At 36.9% G+C, this 15,124-nt stretch overlaps 1 protein-coding gene across 1 annotated transcript in view; it reads left to right on the top strand.

Moving 5' to 3' along the window:
* LOC145691128 (RNA/RNP complex-1-interacting phosphatase) overlaps positions 1 to 15,124 on the top strand; it is a 622,854-nt gene that overhangs the window by 296,897 nt on the left and 310,833 nt on the right. Inside the window, exon 5 of the mRNA XM_081766864.1 lies at positions 7,750 to 7,829. Within this exon, the coding sequence (XP_081622990.1) occupies positions 7,750 to 7,829 (80 nt within the window). The remainder of the gene's footprint in view (positions 1 to 7,749; positions 7,830 to 15,124) is intronic.

Genomic DNA, 15,124 nt, shown 5'->3' with positions numbered 1-15,124 from the left:
ACAGGTGAGCTGTTGTTTAAGGTCATGTTGGTTTAAAACCCTAAGTAGTGGCAGACTTAAGAACGAACAGGACACATTATTAGTGAGCCTAATTGAGAGGCATGAGGTTGCAAGGCTCAGACCACCAAATCAAAACGCAAAGCAATACGAGTCCTCTTTCAAGTAATTTGCCACGAAAGGAACGAGCAGAGTTGAAGTATGTCGTAATGAGTACATAAGCCTTCATGCTGTGTCACGCAAAGTTGTTATTAGGTTGACAAAGATTTTGGCTTCTTGGAAATTCCCTATTAACATGAGAGGTAAACAGGAACACCGTTCTAATACTGTTCCAGCCTCACATCTAGTTAAAATACATGAACATATTGATTAATTTTATAAATATGTTGCACATTATACGTCTACATCAGTCATATATCTCGATGCTCAGCCTAATGTGGCAAAAATGCATGAACTTTTCATACAAAAATTTCCTGACTTGAAGAATGTAATTAAGTATGAGTTTTATTTGGAATATTTCAAGAAAAACTTTGGTTACCGATTTGGCAGACCTCAGGTCGGTGTCTGCAGTACCTGTGAAGACCTGAAGATCAAAATTAAATCAAACATGCTTAATGACAATGAAAAACATGTAAATTTTATATTCAGTATTTTATATTTTGTAAATTACTTTAGACCATTTTCATTTTACCTGAACTTATCTATCCTAACTACAGTCTGAATATAACACGAAACTTCATAATACAATCTAACCTAACCTAACCTAAGTATTGCTATCTTTATTACAGGCATGTTTTATGGTAGGTTATGACATTGGATTCTGTATGTAACAAAAAAAGACTTGATTTGCAATGGCAAAGTAAAACAAATCGTTTTAATATTATTATCTCAGCACTTTTTCGCAGCTCGGTGTGTTTTAATCACATAAAAAAAATACTAATGATGGTCAAACTGAAAGGGAACATCTTTTTATAATGTTTTTCGATCAAGGCTTTTGTTTTTCAGCTGCTGATCCGCTAGATCAAGATGATTTACGATTGTCTACTCTGAAAAATTCAACAATGACCATTGATTTTTCGGAAACATGGTTATTTTTGTCAATATGTGTAGCTAACAGTTTTGAAATACATTTGTTTGCCTTTGTACAAAGATTGAATAGTATTACTCACTTATTTCTGAAACCTGTTTAACATAATCCACTAATTGGGATACAGTATTGTGCATTTAAAAACATTGAGTTGAAAAAGGAACATATTCCTAAACATCTTTACACAATTATATGGTATATATAAAAAATTATGTACAGGTACCATGTGCAATAGGGTTGCTACACTAAACGCCACGTATTGACAATAGTAAATGTTTTGGTAGAACAATTAGTTTTCTCACAAAACAGTTTTTCTTAGTTTTCCGAAAGTTCATATTTTTGGAATGTGTACCTTTTTCAACTCACCGATTCAATTGAAACGTTGATGATAATTTTGGATTATATCTTATTTTTCATACTGTACTGTCGTACTAACTTAGTGTCATAATAAAATTATTGATTAGCGTATATATCAAGATCAGTTCATCCTTAAGAAATGGCGTGACTATCACACAGCATATATGCACAGAATATCAAAAAATAAATGTTTTTATCGATTTTTCTAGGAAACTACGCATGTGCGTTTACACTCATCCATATCACTTTGTTCAGCTCAGTTAAGTCTGTCGACTGTTGTACAGGGTGTCCACATGAAACCTCCCTGATTACAAATATTTTCTATTAATTGCATTGAAACTATTAGTGCCAGAGAATAACGGTTTGCAGCATCTTCAAGAGCAACTCAAACAGGTCTTTTGTTGTTGATTGTTAATAGTTGTTATTTCTTGCAGTTGTTCATAAACAAAGATGACAACAGTACAAGAGAGAGCGCAGTGTGTAGTGTGGTTGGCTGAGACTAAATCACCAATTACCGTGCAGAGGGACTTCAGACGAAAGTACCAACGGGACCCACCAGACGTCAAGACCATTAAAACATGGTTTAAGAAGTTTTTAGCCACGGGTAATGTCAACCGACAGCCTGGCTCGGGGAAAGCACGAACGTTTGCGGAAACTGTGGATGAAGTCAGAGAGGCCTTCACTAGAAACCCAACGAAGTCAGTTCGCAGAGCGTCACGCGAACTGAACATCCCACGTTCAACGGTTCATTAGGTGCTTCATAAAAGACTACGTTTGTATGCATATAAGATGCAAATCGTTCAGGCTATACAACCTGATGACCTACTAAAACGAACCAGGTTTCCCAATGGAGATTCTGAAACAGATCGAGGATGATCACGATTAGTTGGGGAGGGTGATTTTCAGTGATGAGGTAACCTTCCACTCCACACATCAGGCAAGGTTACTCCTGCTCTTCGTCACAAAATTGAGGAATCCATCCACTCGATCACACCGGATATGCTACACAACACATGGCGGGAGATTGAATATCGACTGGACATTCTGAGAGCTACTAACGGGGCCCATATTGACAACCTGCTCAATTCGTGCCTTGAAATGAGGATGCGATAGTTGAATCGAGCAGATCACCTTCCACTCACCATCTAGAATGAGTGGGCAAGTTACTGTTTTCTATGCGAGAGGTTTTGCATAAAGCATATTTCTAACGGGGATTAAGTTGGAATGATAACACATAAGTTCAATGAATAATTAACAATTGTATTTCTTATTTGAAAGTGTGTTGCTTGTGTAAATGTCGTGGATAAAAACGGATATCTAGAATCTTTGCCAGAAGAGCAATGCATACCAAGCATTGAGCATTTGTACTCTGAATTTGAAGTCACACATACCTTGATCGATGTCTTCGGTTGATGATCCCTGATGATGCTCTCCTGGGTTGATTATTTGATGTCGATATCGCCAAGTTGATATCGTAGTTGACAGGCGTCCCTCTGGTCAATAAATGGTCCACATTGGAGATGGCGTCTCAATCCAATGCTCTGTTATAACTAACGTTAAATGTTAGTTGACTGAAGATCGGCGCATTGAGACTGTAAACTCGAGTCTCAACGTTGTGATTGACTTTAGACTCTCAAATCACATTCAAAGACTTCGCAGTGTTTAACTTCTCCTTCTAATAACTCGGTACTACTCGACGAATAGGCTCAGTACTATTCCATCGATAGGCACGGAACTTCTCTCTCAAAAGACTCGGAACTTCTCCATCTAGAGACCTCCTGTCCCCTGGTTTTGTTTCAGAAATCACTCCAGGAATTCGGTGGCGTCGTCTGACGTCAGACACGTGTGTCCTCCTTTCTTTTGGAAAAACAAAGTTCTTCCTAATTTCGAGAACAAAAACTGCAACACTCGGAATGCTCTGATTTCCCGATTCTAGGCAATTTCTACATATCCGTGAATGTGTCTCGTGTTCACAAACATTGTATAAATGCAACTCATATAATTTTACAGAATGTTATAGCCGACGCATTTTATAAATTTCTTTCCTGCATTCGCAGACTACCAATTATGTGTTATTGTTTGTTTTTATCTGCTGACGGCAAAATAGTATAATTTTACAAACTTGCATTGACCTGAATTATGACTGTTATTTCCTTCACCAAACAACAATTTTAATATCTTACATAAATCCAATATTCTCAAAAATAAATAAAATTAATCATTAAATTATGATTTTGTTAATTAAAATACGGGCTCTGCCACAATATATACTGTAAGTGCATATATAGACAAAAAAAAAAAAAAAAAAAAAAAAAACTGACTTGCTCTTCAAGATCCCGCAAACCGTTATTCTCTAGCACTAATAGTTTACGTGCAATTAATATTTGTAATCAGGGAGGTTTCATGTGACCATCCTGTATGTTTCATCTTCGGACACTTTCTCATTAAACGCTAATAATATTGTTGAATACCCAATGCTTACTTCGCGATGATTTCATCAATACGGGATTTTTCTTTGCTTTCAAACGTGCTAAATAGTTTAGGAGAGTGAAGCTCCATTTTCTTACTATTGCACAAAACGGTAGTAATTTTTGTGATCAGTTATCGAAAGAAGGAAGATCGCAATATGTAATGGCTCATTCTATTATAGATACCTTCTTTCCAGGTAATAAGTTACTTATTGTATACATACATACATATATATATATATATATATATATATATATACACGAGGTATGACAGAAAAAGAAACGAGACCAAGTGCATAACTTGAAAAAAATTGGAGTTGGCAACAACTGTTTTGTTGATGTAATCCCATACCCCTGCTTTGTCTAATGTAAAAACTCAACTACAAATCAACATAAAGTTTCTTGGAAAATTAAGAAATCAGCCATACGAACATTTCAAATGTTAACCGGGGCTTATGGAAATGAAACTTTGTCTCCAGCACATGTGTTTGAATGGCATAAACGGTTTTCGGAGGGAAGAAAATTTTTGGGAGATGATAAGCGTTCTGGGTGCCGAAGGTCAGCGATTACAGACCTAAACATTGCCGAAGTTCGTGATCAGGGGTGACCGAAGATTGTTTATACAGTGACGGAGTTGGTTAACTTGAACAGGGAAGCTGTTCGATGGGTTTAACTGAGGAATTACATAAGAAGAAAATTTGTGTGAAAGTTGTTCCAAAAGTTCTGTCCAATGACCAAAAACAGTGCCGTAAAGACTTGTGTTGACATGCTAGAACGCATTAAAAACGAGCTAAATTTCTTGGAATCTGTTATAATTTGTGATGAAACATAAGTAAGCGCCAGTTGATACAGTGGAAATGTCGAGGATCCCCAAGACCCCCTCCGAAAAACGCGCATATCAAAATCAAAATTCGAGGCAGTGTTCATTATCTTCTTCGATATTAAAATAATTCTATTGATTAAGTGATTTCCCAGTGGTCAGAGTGTTACTCAGCAGTACTACATTCAAATACAGAAAAAAGGCCATAGTTGTGGAGTGATGGATGGCTGTTGCACCAGTACAATGCACCCACTCATAAGACCCTATCTGTCAAGCAGTTTCTAACCAGCAAAAACATTACTGTGATTGAGCATCCACCTTATTCACCAGATTTAGCTCCCTGTGAGGTTTTTTTTTTTTATTTCCTAAAGTTAAATCTTGCATAAAGGCGACCCAATTTAGCCTATGCCACTTAAAGATGTTCAGGTGAAAACGAAGAATCTCCTGAAGGATCTTGCAGAAACCTACCAGGAATGTTAACCAGCAATGGCAGCACCGAATGAAAAAGTGTGTGAATGCTGAAGGTGATTACTTTGATGGTGATATCGCAGATAATTGAAGAGGAGGAAATCGTCCTTTCCAGAGTAAGATAATCTAAATGCTGAATTCTACTTCGTCTGACACTGCAGTTGCTTCCAGTACCTCTGAATCGTTCATTGAAAGGGAAGAAATAACCCTGTACTGAGAAAGGTAACTGGATTCTGCTTCATGTGAAGTACCGGGGTCTTTTCCGAGTGATATATCTTCGAGATTCAAACTTGAACGTGGTGTGCTTTCTTCCTTATTGATGTCGAAATCCCTTACTTCAGTTCCTTAGTTTTTCGTCGAAATGTTATAAGAGAAAGATGAAATCGTAGAGCAGTTGCTATCACCGCCCGTGTCTATACTAAAGTAAACTAATTGAACATTGCATGAGATTACTGCGATTTAGACTATAAATAAACCTATATAGTTTCGCGATTAACAGAAACGAAAAATCTTAGCGACATAATTCGAGAAAATTTTATTTTTAACAACAACAGTAATAATAATCCATGGCATAACAGGCTGTGCGCGCTTGTGACTGCCATATGTCCGGTTTTGTCTCTCCTGGTGAGTACTGTATCCTTAGCCGTAAGCGATGGAAGTGATTCAATTATAGTAGTGAGTGCTGTCTCGCAAACTTTTAGCTTGAGTGTGTGTGCAAGTAATTTCCAACAGCAAATTCTAATTCTAAGAGGGAACACTGATATGCAAAATATTAATGCAAGTGATGCAATGTTCGACTCGAAACAAGAGAATAGAGAGGGATTATTTGGACTCCGTTATAAGCTATACGTTCTGTCCAATGTAGCAACGAAACCAAAAAGATAGTAAACAATAAAAGCAGAATATTCTGCTAGTTATACATAACATATTTTTCTACAAAAATTTAAAAAAAAAAGTATTGTTAAATGACAGTTTAACATCGTAACTACTTTCTTATTCCCCTTAATAACCCTGTCTCCTACTCTGCAAAAAGTATGTAAGAAATTGCAAACATCGTAACTACTTTCTTCCTTATTCCGCTTAATAAGTTGTATTTTTTATGCATATAAAAAGGGGCCATTTTTGCCCGTTCACCTGCATTTATTCAATAGGCCATCTTACCCCAGCTAGAAGTTTGATTTGACCATCTTCTACATCATTGGAAATTTTGGTTTGCCATGGACACATATTCTGTCAAAATCTACCGAGATCATATCGCACCCTTGCTAGAAAAGTGCCACAACTCAAAAAAGTTAGTTTTGAGTAAATCGCATTAAAAATGTTGGTAATACATTCATTTCAATGTTATTCACTAGTGAAACTAGCGCTCTCACGCAGCTTCTAATAAAGCTAGAGCCATGATTCTTATATTGCCGGATAGAGGGCGGGCTTACAAATCCAAATATATACATTACTTAATATTGACAATTTTTGAGTTGTGGTACTTTTATAGCAATATGTGCCAGAAACCTTTGCGATTTTATCTTGGTGTTTTATTTTGGAACATTATTTCCCCTGATTTTACACCAATATATATTTTGTGAGCAGTGGAAATAGCGCTTACCTCGGATTTTGCTTCCCTATATCAACTCTCATCCTCTCCCAGCACCTGTCATGCAATTGACTCGCTTCTATAGAGTCTTCTGCTTGTGATTGTGAAAGTGCTTCCCTTCATTGTCCCGTTAAGCATGACTGACGTGGGTGAATAAGTCGAGTATGCCATCTTTGCACAGTAGGTCGTCTTTGGACAAACGATCCTATATGTATTGACATGGTAATAGTTATCATCAGATCGAAGATTCTTTCAACAAGCTGTTAATACCATGATGAGTGCTGTGGCATCGTGATATAGCTTCATTATTCATAATTGTACATTATTATTATTATTGCTAGTGAATATTGGAGAGTCTAGCAGCTAGGACCAATACTGTATCAGTCAATAAATTGAGTGATTCGCAGTAAGTATCATTTCAGGTTTTCGTGAGGAATGGAGGAAGGTAAGACTCCCCACGGGTGTGCGTAGAGTTTTTCGTAGAGTTCGTAAGTATATTGATTATTGAATACTTTTGATTAAAATGCATTATCTCAAATTCAAGGAGGCAATCAGCTGTACCCGTTAATAACTCCCCTGATGATTCGTGAAAGTAGGGGCTACAGGTACATAACTTGGAAAACATTATATTCATTGGACAGTATAAATAAAAAGGTGAATAATTACTATACTATCATCATTACATTATTATTATTATACAAATGCTCGTAAAAACATCAGAGTGTAATATAAAATTGATATGCGTACAAAAGAGATAACAATATCAGTGCTAAAAGATAAAAAAATTAATTCGTTATTAAAATTTTAATGGTATATGACGTAGGTACTCAAATTATGGTAGTAATGAATCCAATTCTAATTATTCTTAATGATTAGTACTAGAGATTTAATTTACACCCATGTAAAATTTAGAATAGGCATTATTCTGGCAATTGAGTTAGAAATTGTTTCTTCATTATAGGAATTTCTTCAAAGAGGAGTTCGTTACGCAAAGATCTTCTGCGAAGGTCGTGTTGTGCCTTCTTGGAAAGTTGTAAAGCAGTAAGTACTTCTCTTTTTAATTTGTTAAAGCAATCCTATATTTTAATAAGGGAAAAAATCAGTGTATATAGTTGTCATATACCATTTCCGTTGTTGTTTTCTATTTTGTCCGTTTGATTTTCTATTTTCCATTTCTTTTAATGTACTTCATATTATTAAAATAATCAATATTCCTAAAGCCCTTGCTACGAACACTGTAGTGCAAGCAGTGGTGTTATTTAGCTGATTTGCACCGATCCACCCGAACCGCTTGTGAAAATGGTCTCTCTAAGTGTAGGTCCAGTACTTATGAGAAAAAAATGTCTACTGCTATTTTTGAGACTGCTATTTCCCTCTTTCTAGTTTTTAAAGAGAAAGTTTGTAAATAGACAGTTTGAGACGTGATAGTTAGGGATGCGCATGAGTCGAGTCGAGTCGAGATTTAAGCCTGTCTCGACTCGTCTCGAGAAAATGTTGTCTCGACTCGAAAATATGTTTCTGGCTCGACACGACAGTTTCTGTCTCGACTCGTCTCGAATTCAAGACGAGACGTCTCGAAATTCGAGTCGAGACAAAAATATACAATTTAAAATATACGCACACATCAGCCGGGCCATTATGACTACCTACCTAATTGTCAGTATGTCCACCTTTGGCACAGATAACAACGGCGACACGTCTTGATATGGACGCAATGATCCTTGGTAAGTCGCTGGAGAGAATTGGCACCACATGTGCACACACAGGTCAACTAATTCCCGTAAATTGCGGGGAGGGGGCGATGCGCCCTGACGTCACGTTCAATCACATACCAGCACATCACTTGAAAATCGCCCCTGTGTTCCTCGAACAACTCCATCACGCTCCTGGCCTTGTGACATGGTGCATTATCTTGTCGAAAAATGCCACTACCGTTGGGAAACATGATTGTCATGAAGGGATGTATGTGAAATCTGCAAGCAGTGTGCGATACGTCTCGGCCGTCATGGTGCCTTGCTCGAGCTCCGCTAGACACCTGCATGCTCACGTGGATGTTTCCCAGATAATAATTAAGCCGCCGCCAGCTTATCTCCGTCCCGCAGTACAAGTGTCAAGGAGCTGCTCCTTTGGAACACGACAGATTCGCACCCTCTCATCGTCATGATGAAGGTATCGCGATTCATCAGACAATGCAACGCTCTGCCACTGCGCCAAGGTCCAGCGGCGATGGTCACGTGTTCATTTCAGTCGTAGTTGCCTGTGTCGTGGTGTTAACATTTGCACATGGATGGGTCGTCGGCTGCGAAGGCCCATCATTAGGAGTGTTCGGTGCACTGTTGTTCAGACTAGTGTTGTGAAGGCCTGGAAATAACCGGAAATTTTGGGTAAAAACCAGTTTGTTTTACGGTTTTTCCTCCGAGCTTGAAAAAACGGAAAATTTGGGAAAAATTGAAATTTTCGAATATTTTATTATGTTATGCTTTCAAAATGAAAACTATTTTATATTTACTAGTTAAGATAATTGAGTACTTATGTTTCTTGTATTAAAATAGGGAAATTTTGTGCACAAGTCATCCAAACACTTTAAAGTTAGCACCGTGATAGAATGGAAAGAAACTAAAATATAATCATAGTTAGCTTAATTAGTATAGACGCTATTAAAATTATTAAAATTATCTTGAACAATGTTAAGAAGTTCCCCCTTGATGGCAGGTAAGTGTTGAAATACGAGGCCAGAATCATTTTAGTTAATATGTTAAATCAAACATATATTTTATAGAGATATCTTCCTTGTGCTATGTAAAATTTCCCGAAATTTTGAATCGACTTGAAAAAATCATTTGTTTGTAAATATTGGCAAAAGTCGGAAAATATAATTTAAAAACTATTTCTTGGCCTGATGCTAGTAATCTTACTTGCTGTAACATGTCTGCAGCATATATCTACAATGTAATTCGCTAACGAAAAAAAAAAAATGTTTAAAGCAACAGGTTTTAATTCAACTTTTTAGTTTTCTGATTTCTGGTAAAAATCCCTCTTTATTCTTTGTATATGTTTCGAATAACTCAAAAAGAGATATGCTCTTATTTACACATATACCGCACTAGTAAGTAAATTTGAGTAGCGAGAAATATATTAAAGGGTTGAGTCAGGGCTGGATTAATCCATCTGGAGGCCCGGGGCTAGAATAAGTATGTGGCCGGTGCTGACTTCACCTAATACTTTTGTGTGAAAGTACGGTAGGAAGGTTAAGGGAATATGTTAAATATTTTTGGTAATATTTAATTTTATGATGATGATTGTATTATCATGGTTCTTTTTAGATAAACAGTTGAGATTTTGGTAAGAGTGGAGGGCCCTGTCCACCTGGAGGCCCGGGGCTATAGCTTCCCTAAGATCCCCCTAAATCCGGCCCTGGGTTGAGTATCTGAAACTTCCGTTCGTTATTATTATAGACTAGCCGAATACCTTGCACGGGGAGAATACGTTCCATTTTGGGCATAAACGGCACCAACATTTGTCACCAATGAACCTATGGAACCCCGAAACTATGAATTCGACATTAATATCGGTAACTTTCAATTATCTTTACATGTCACCATCCCCCTTAGAGTACTAATGGGGCTCTATTTGGATTTAAACGACCGGAAGTGTCACTGTTCATCTCAACGATTCCGAAAACTATCGATTCGACACTAATATCGGTCATTTTCAATAATTTTTAAATATCTTCTCCCTCCTCCAAGTTGTGGGGCTGAATTTGTATTTAAACGGCATCGGAAGTATCACTGTTCATTTCAGCGACCTCGAAAATTATTGATTTGACACTAATATCTGTAATTTCTCCTCTCCTCTTCCCTCAAGTGGCACCTTCAAAGTGAAATAATAATAACCATCCCGAACCTAATCTATGTTGAAAATTTTATCGAGGTCAGCAAAATTTCCAAAAATTAGTAAAAAAAAAAAATGTTCGGAAATATTAGCAAAAACCGGAAAATATAATTTAAAAACTATTTCTTCGTCTGATGCTAGTAATCTTACTTGCTGTAACATGCTTGCAGCATATATACAGTGTATTTTGCTAACAGGAAAAATACTTAAAGTAACAGGTTTTAATTTTACTTTTTCGTTTTTTGATTTCTGGTAAAATCCCTTTTTATTATTTGTATGTTTTTCGAATAACTCAAAAAGATATATGATATTATTTACACATACACACACATATGCACAAGTGAGTAAATTTGAGCAGCGAGAAATATATTAAACGGTAGAATATGTGAAATTTCCGTTCGCTATTATAACAGACTAGCCGAATACCTTGCACGAGGAGAATACGTTTCTTTTTGGAGATAAAGAGCACCAAAACTGTCACCAATGAACTTATGGAGCCCCAAAACTTCGACACTAATATTGGTAATTTTCAATTACCTTTACACGTTCCCGTCCCCCCTTAGGAGTATTAATGGGGATGAATTTGTGGATTTAAACTGCATCTTCTGTTCATCTCAGCGACCCCGAAAACTATGAATTCGACGGCCATTTTCGATCATATGTATGTATATATATAGTGCAAATTTAGTATAATTCTGGGGGCAAGTTTACAAAATTTAATATAATTTATCCTCAAATTGAATTTGACCTCCCCCCTTAAATACCTTTGACCCCTCCAAAATAAATTTCTGCGTACGTGCTTATATTTCAATTATCTTTTATGAAAATGCTGATCTACTCAAAAGTGTAGGGTTTCAAGTTTGAACAATGGGAGCTAATTGTGCTAATATTGTGCTTACTATTATTATTATTATTACCCGTCACAATCTTTAAAAAGTTGGAAAGTTGGTTGCTTACCTTTCAGGGTAATATAATAATAATAATAATAATAATAATAATAATAATAATAATAATAATAATAATAATAAAGCATTTTCATAAAAGATTATTGAAATATAAGCATGTACGCAGGAATTTATTTTGGAAGGGTCAAAGGTATTTGGGGGGGGGTTCAAATTCAATTTGAGGATAAATTATATTAAATTTTGTAAACTTGCCCCTAGAATTGGACTAAATTTGCACAAAGATCGGGATTTCGGGAGTTCCAGACTTCCAAATCTCACCCCCTGCGTACGTCCCTAGTGAAATATCTGTTTTATAACCTATTCCAGACAGCAACGTAAATTGCGAAAAGACAACACAGTATTTTAAAACATGGTTCATAGGATAAGAAATGTACTCACATGGTCCTTGGCAATTTTGAAAAAGCGACTATATTTTTTGTCATATCTGGAGATAACTACTCGACATTCCTCTACACACTACACACTTTTACGTACGTTTAAGATTCAATTAAAATGTTCATAATTCGGAAATATTTACAGCTTTCTTATCTGCCACACCACACAACAAATCACACGACCAACTAAATGAAAGATTACTTAAATGCTGAAAATTCGTCCCACGACGTTTTAGTCTGTGGCTATTTAAGAATGCGTTTTCGAAGCGTTACCCCCTAGAACGAACGCGACCAAGATGGCTATTTGGTAACTTTCTCCGGAGCTAGAAATCATACTGTAAGCCAGTCAGGGTTTCCAGATCTTTTTTGCCAAGTCCAGGTCTAAATAGCAGAGTTCCAGTACTCTGCACAAAGAATTTTCAAAGCATCGGTTTCTTGCTAAAATCCCCTTGCCTGGCAACACGTCTTTCCTTTTTCCCTTCCTTTTGACATCTTTTAAGCAACTTTGCCCAATGTGGAGGTCAACTGAATAGGTCGATATGAAGAAACATCGGACTGCGGTTTGCCAGGTTTGGGAAACATGAGTGTCTTCGATACTTTCCAGTCCGTGGGGAAAAACCCTGTGCGTAATATAAAAGTATAAATGAGTGCCAGAAGAGTGAGTAATATAGCGGGGCTTTCTTTAATATGCCGATAGGTGATCGAATCGAAACCTGGTTAGGTGTTGCGTTTGTGCTCAATGACACTGGTGATTTTCGAGACTGTGATAGAATTGGTAAGAGTAAGAGCATAGTTGGGGACTGTATGAGAGATATGAGGTTGAAGTGAAGGACAGTTAAGATCGACTTGATCGACTGGATGAGGAATATTGTCGGACTCTGAGGGTGTGAATATGGTTTGGAGATAGTCAGCAAATGCATTTGCTTTTTCGTTGTCGGAATGTAATGGCGTATCGTGTAAGAGAATAGGATATGGAGTCTTAGAGTGTTTGCCACAAAGAGAATTAAAGTGTTTCCAATAGCGAGTAGGATGAGTTTTATCGGAGAGTTGATTACAAGTTTTAACCCACTGGCGTAATTTGTAAGCAGAAATATAGTTGTTGACCGTTCGTTGAAATTGTTGATGAAGTCTTGGAGCTTCTGGATTTCTGGTGCGAAGAAATTCGCGGTAAGATTGGCGTGATCGAAGGACTATTGCTAGATATTGTGGTGGTAGTTTTGGACGGCAAGGGATTGATTCAGATTGAGGAATATAAAGTGCAGATGCCTGTTGAATGGAAGTGGTTATGAGATTAATCTTACGTGAAAGTTCGTCTGGTGTAGTAGGAGGTTCGGAATCGGCCAAGGTGTTTTCGAGATAGGTACGATATTGAGGCCAGTCAGCTTTGTCGTAACGGAGTGATATACGTGGTGAAGGTGGCGAGTTGACAGAAGTCAGACCTGAATGATAAATGAGCTTGATGGGTGCATGATCACTGCCCATTAAGTCGAGAACATTAATAGTGCAACGATTAATGATGGTATTTGAGACTATTGCTATATCTGGAGTGGTATTACTGATAGGACGAGTAGAGCGAGGAGGATTGAGAAGAGTGCCTGTGGTATGAACTATGATGAAATCAGTAAAGGCATATGAAGGCTATGGAAGTTGACATCGGCCAAAATAATGAAGTGCTTATATGTATGTGAAATGTGTGAGAAGAACGCATGATGTATAGGAAGGCCGGGGCGCACATAGATATTAACAAGAGTGATGGCGATATTACGGAAATACAATGTGGTGATAAGATATTCAGGGAGATGTAAGAGAGGACATTTGTGAGAACGGAACAGAATGGTATGACGGAAACCTATTGCAGCTCCAACATTGGCCCTGAGGGCTGACATAGTGTTATTGTGGCGAAGTAATATGTAACGAGATATGGAGCAGGATAAAGTCGGTTTGAGAAAGGTTTCATTGAGGAGGAAAGCTGTGACTTGTTCTTCTAGTAAGAGTGTTTCGAAGACTACTTTGTGCTTAAAATTAAAAAGAAAAAAATGCCTGAACTCCAACCTGTAACTTTGGATTTCAAACCTTTGATTTACGGTTATTTGTGATTTTGCGCTTAACAAAGACAAATATTTTAAAGTATGTGTACTTTGAAAAAAAAAAACCTACTTAAATAGATCTTTTTCATAAAGTTTTTTTTAAAAATTATTGTTCAGAGCCTTTGTATTTTAATAAACTTTCTCCAAAATCAATGCAAATGAATTGTGCTACGTTTATAAACGTTTATATGTTTGTGGCCCATCCTTTCGACAATGAGATCTCGGAGACTGCAGACTGTAGAAACATGACGTTTTCACTGATCGATTGCAAATTTTGCGTAGATTGTCCAATTCTAATTGAAAATTAAAAAAAAATGGCAATTATTTCTTTATTACATTTTTACGGGTGTTGAAATTAAAAAAAAAAAGCTAAAGCATTATATCCTACGCATTATACATTACAACACAACATAATTGTATACATGGGTTGCATACCTCTCAGGTGTTTGTTTCATAGACAAATTATAATGAAAAACGAAGGATAACCATTTCTCTAGTCTAAGATTAATCTTCATTGTTCGGAGTGTTTTGTCCATTGAACACCATATATCACTGACATAATTAATTGTGTGTGTAATGTATTTGCTTACTACATACTGCATGCAAGAAGAAAGAAAACATGATCATACACCAGCTGAGCCTGCGCTCTCTACGCAGCGCATCATTCATATATGAGCATTAATTTCCTTGTTATTCCTCACATCTGTACATGTTCCTTTGCAGACACAAGTGAAAAACATCTTGATAAAAGTCGGCAACAGATACCGTAAAGGGGAGACTTTTTTCGATTACTTTTTCAATATCTAGCACCGTTTGCAAGATTTGAGCCTACTCCTGTTGGGGTTTTCAATTCATGTATGATCAGTGTTTTCTTTCTTCTTGCATACAGTATGTAATAAGCAAATACATTAACTAACTCTATGGTCTATGGAACCCGGAGGTTCAATGCCGCGTTAATAAAATCTCTCCACTGACTTCTATCCTTAGCCAGTTGGATCCAGTTTCTACTTTGTATTCTT

Source organism: Thermobia domestica, chromosome 1 (genome assembly GCF_964235325.1).
Source record: "Thermobia domestica chromosome 1, izTheDome1.hap1.1, whole genome shotgun sequence".
NCBI classification, from domain to species: Eukaryota; Metazoa; Arthropoda; class Insecta; order Zygentoma; family Lepismatidae; genus Thermobia; species Thermobia domestica.
Note: the sequence above shows the minus strand (reverse complement) of the source record. Positions and strands in the feature narration are given on the sequence as shown.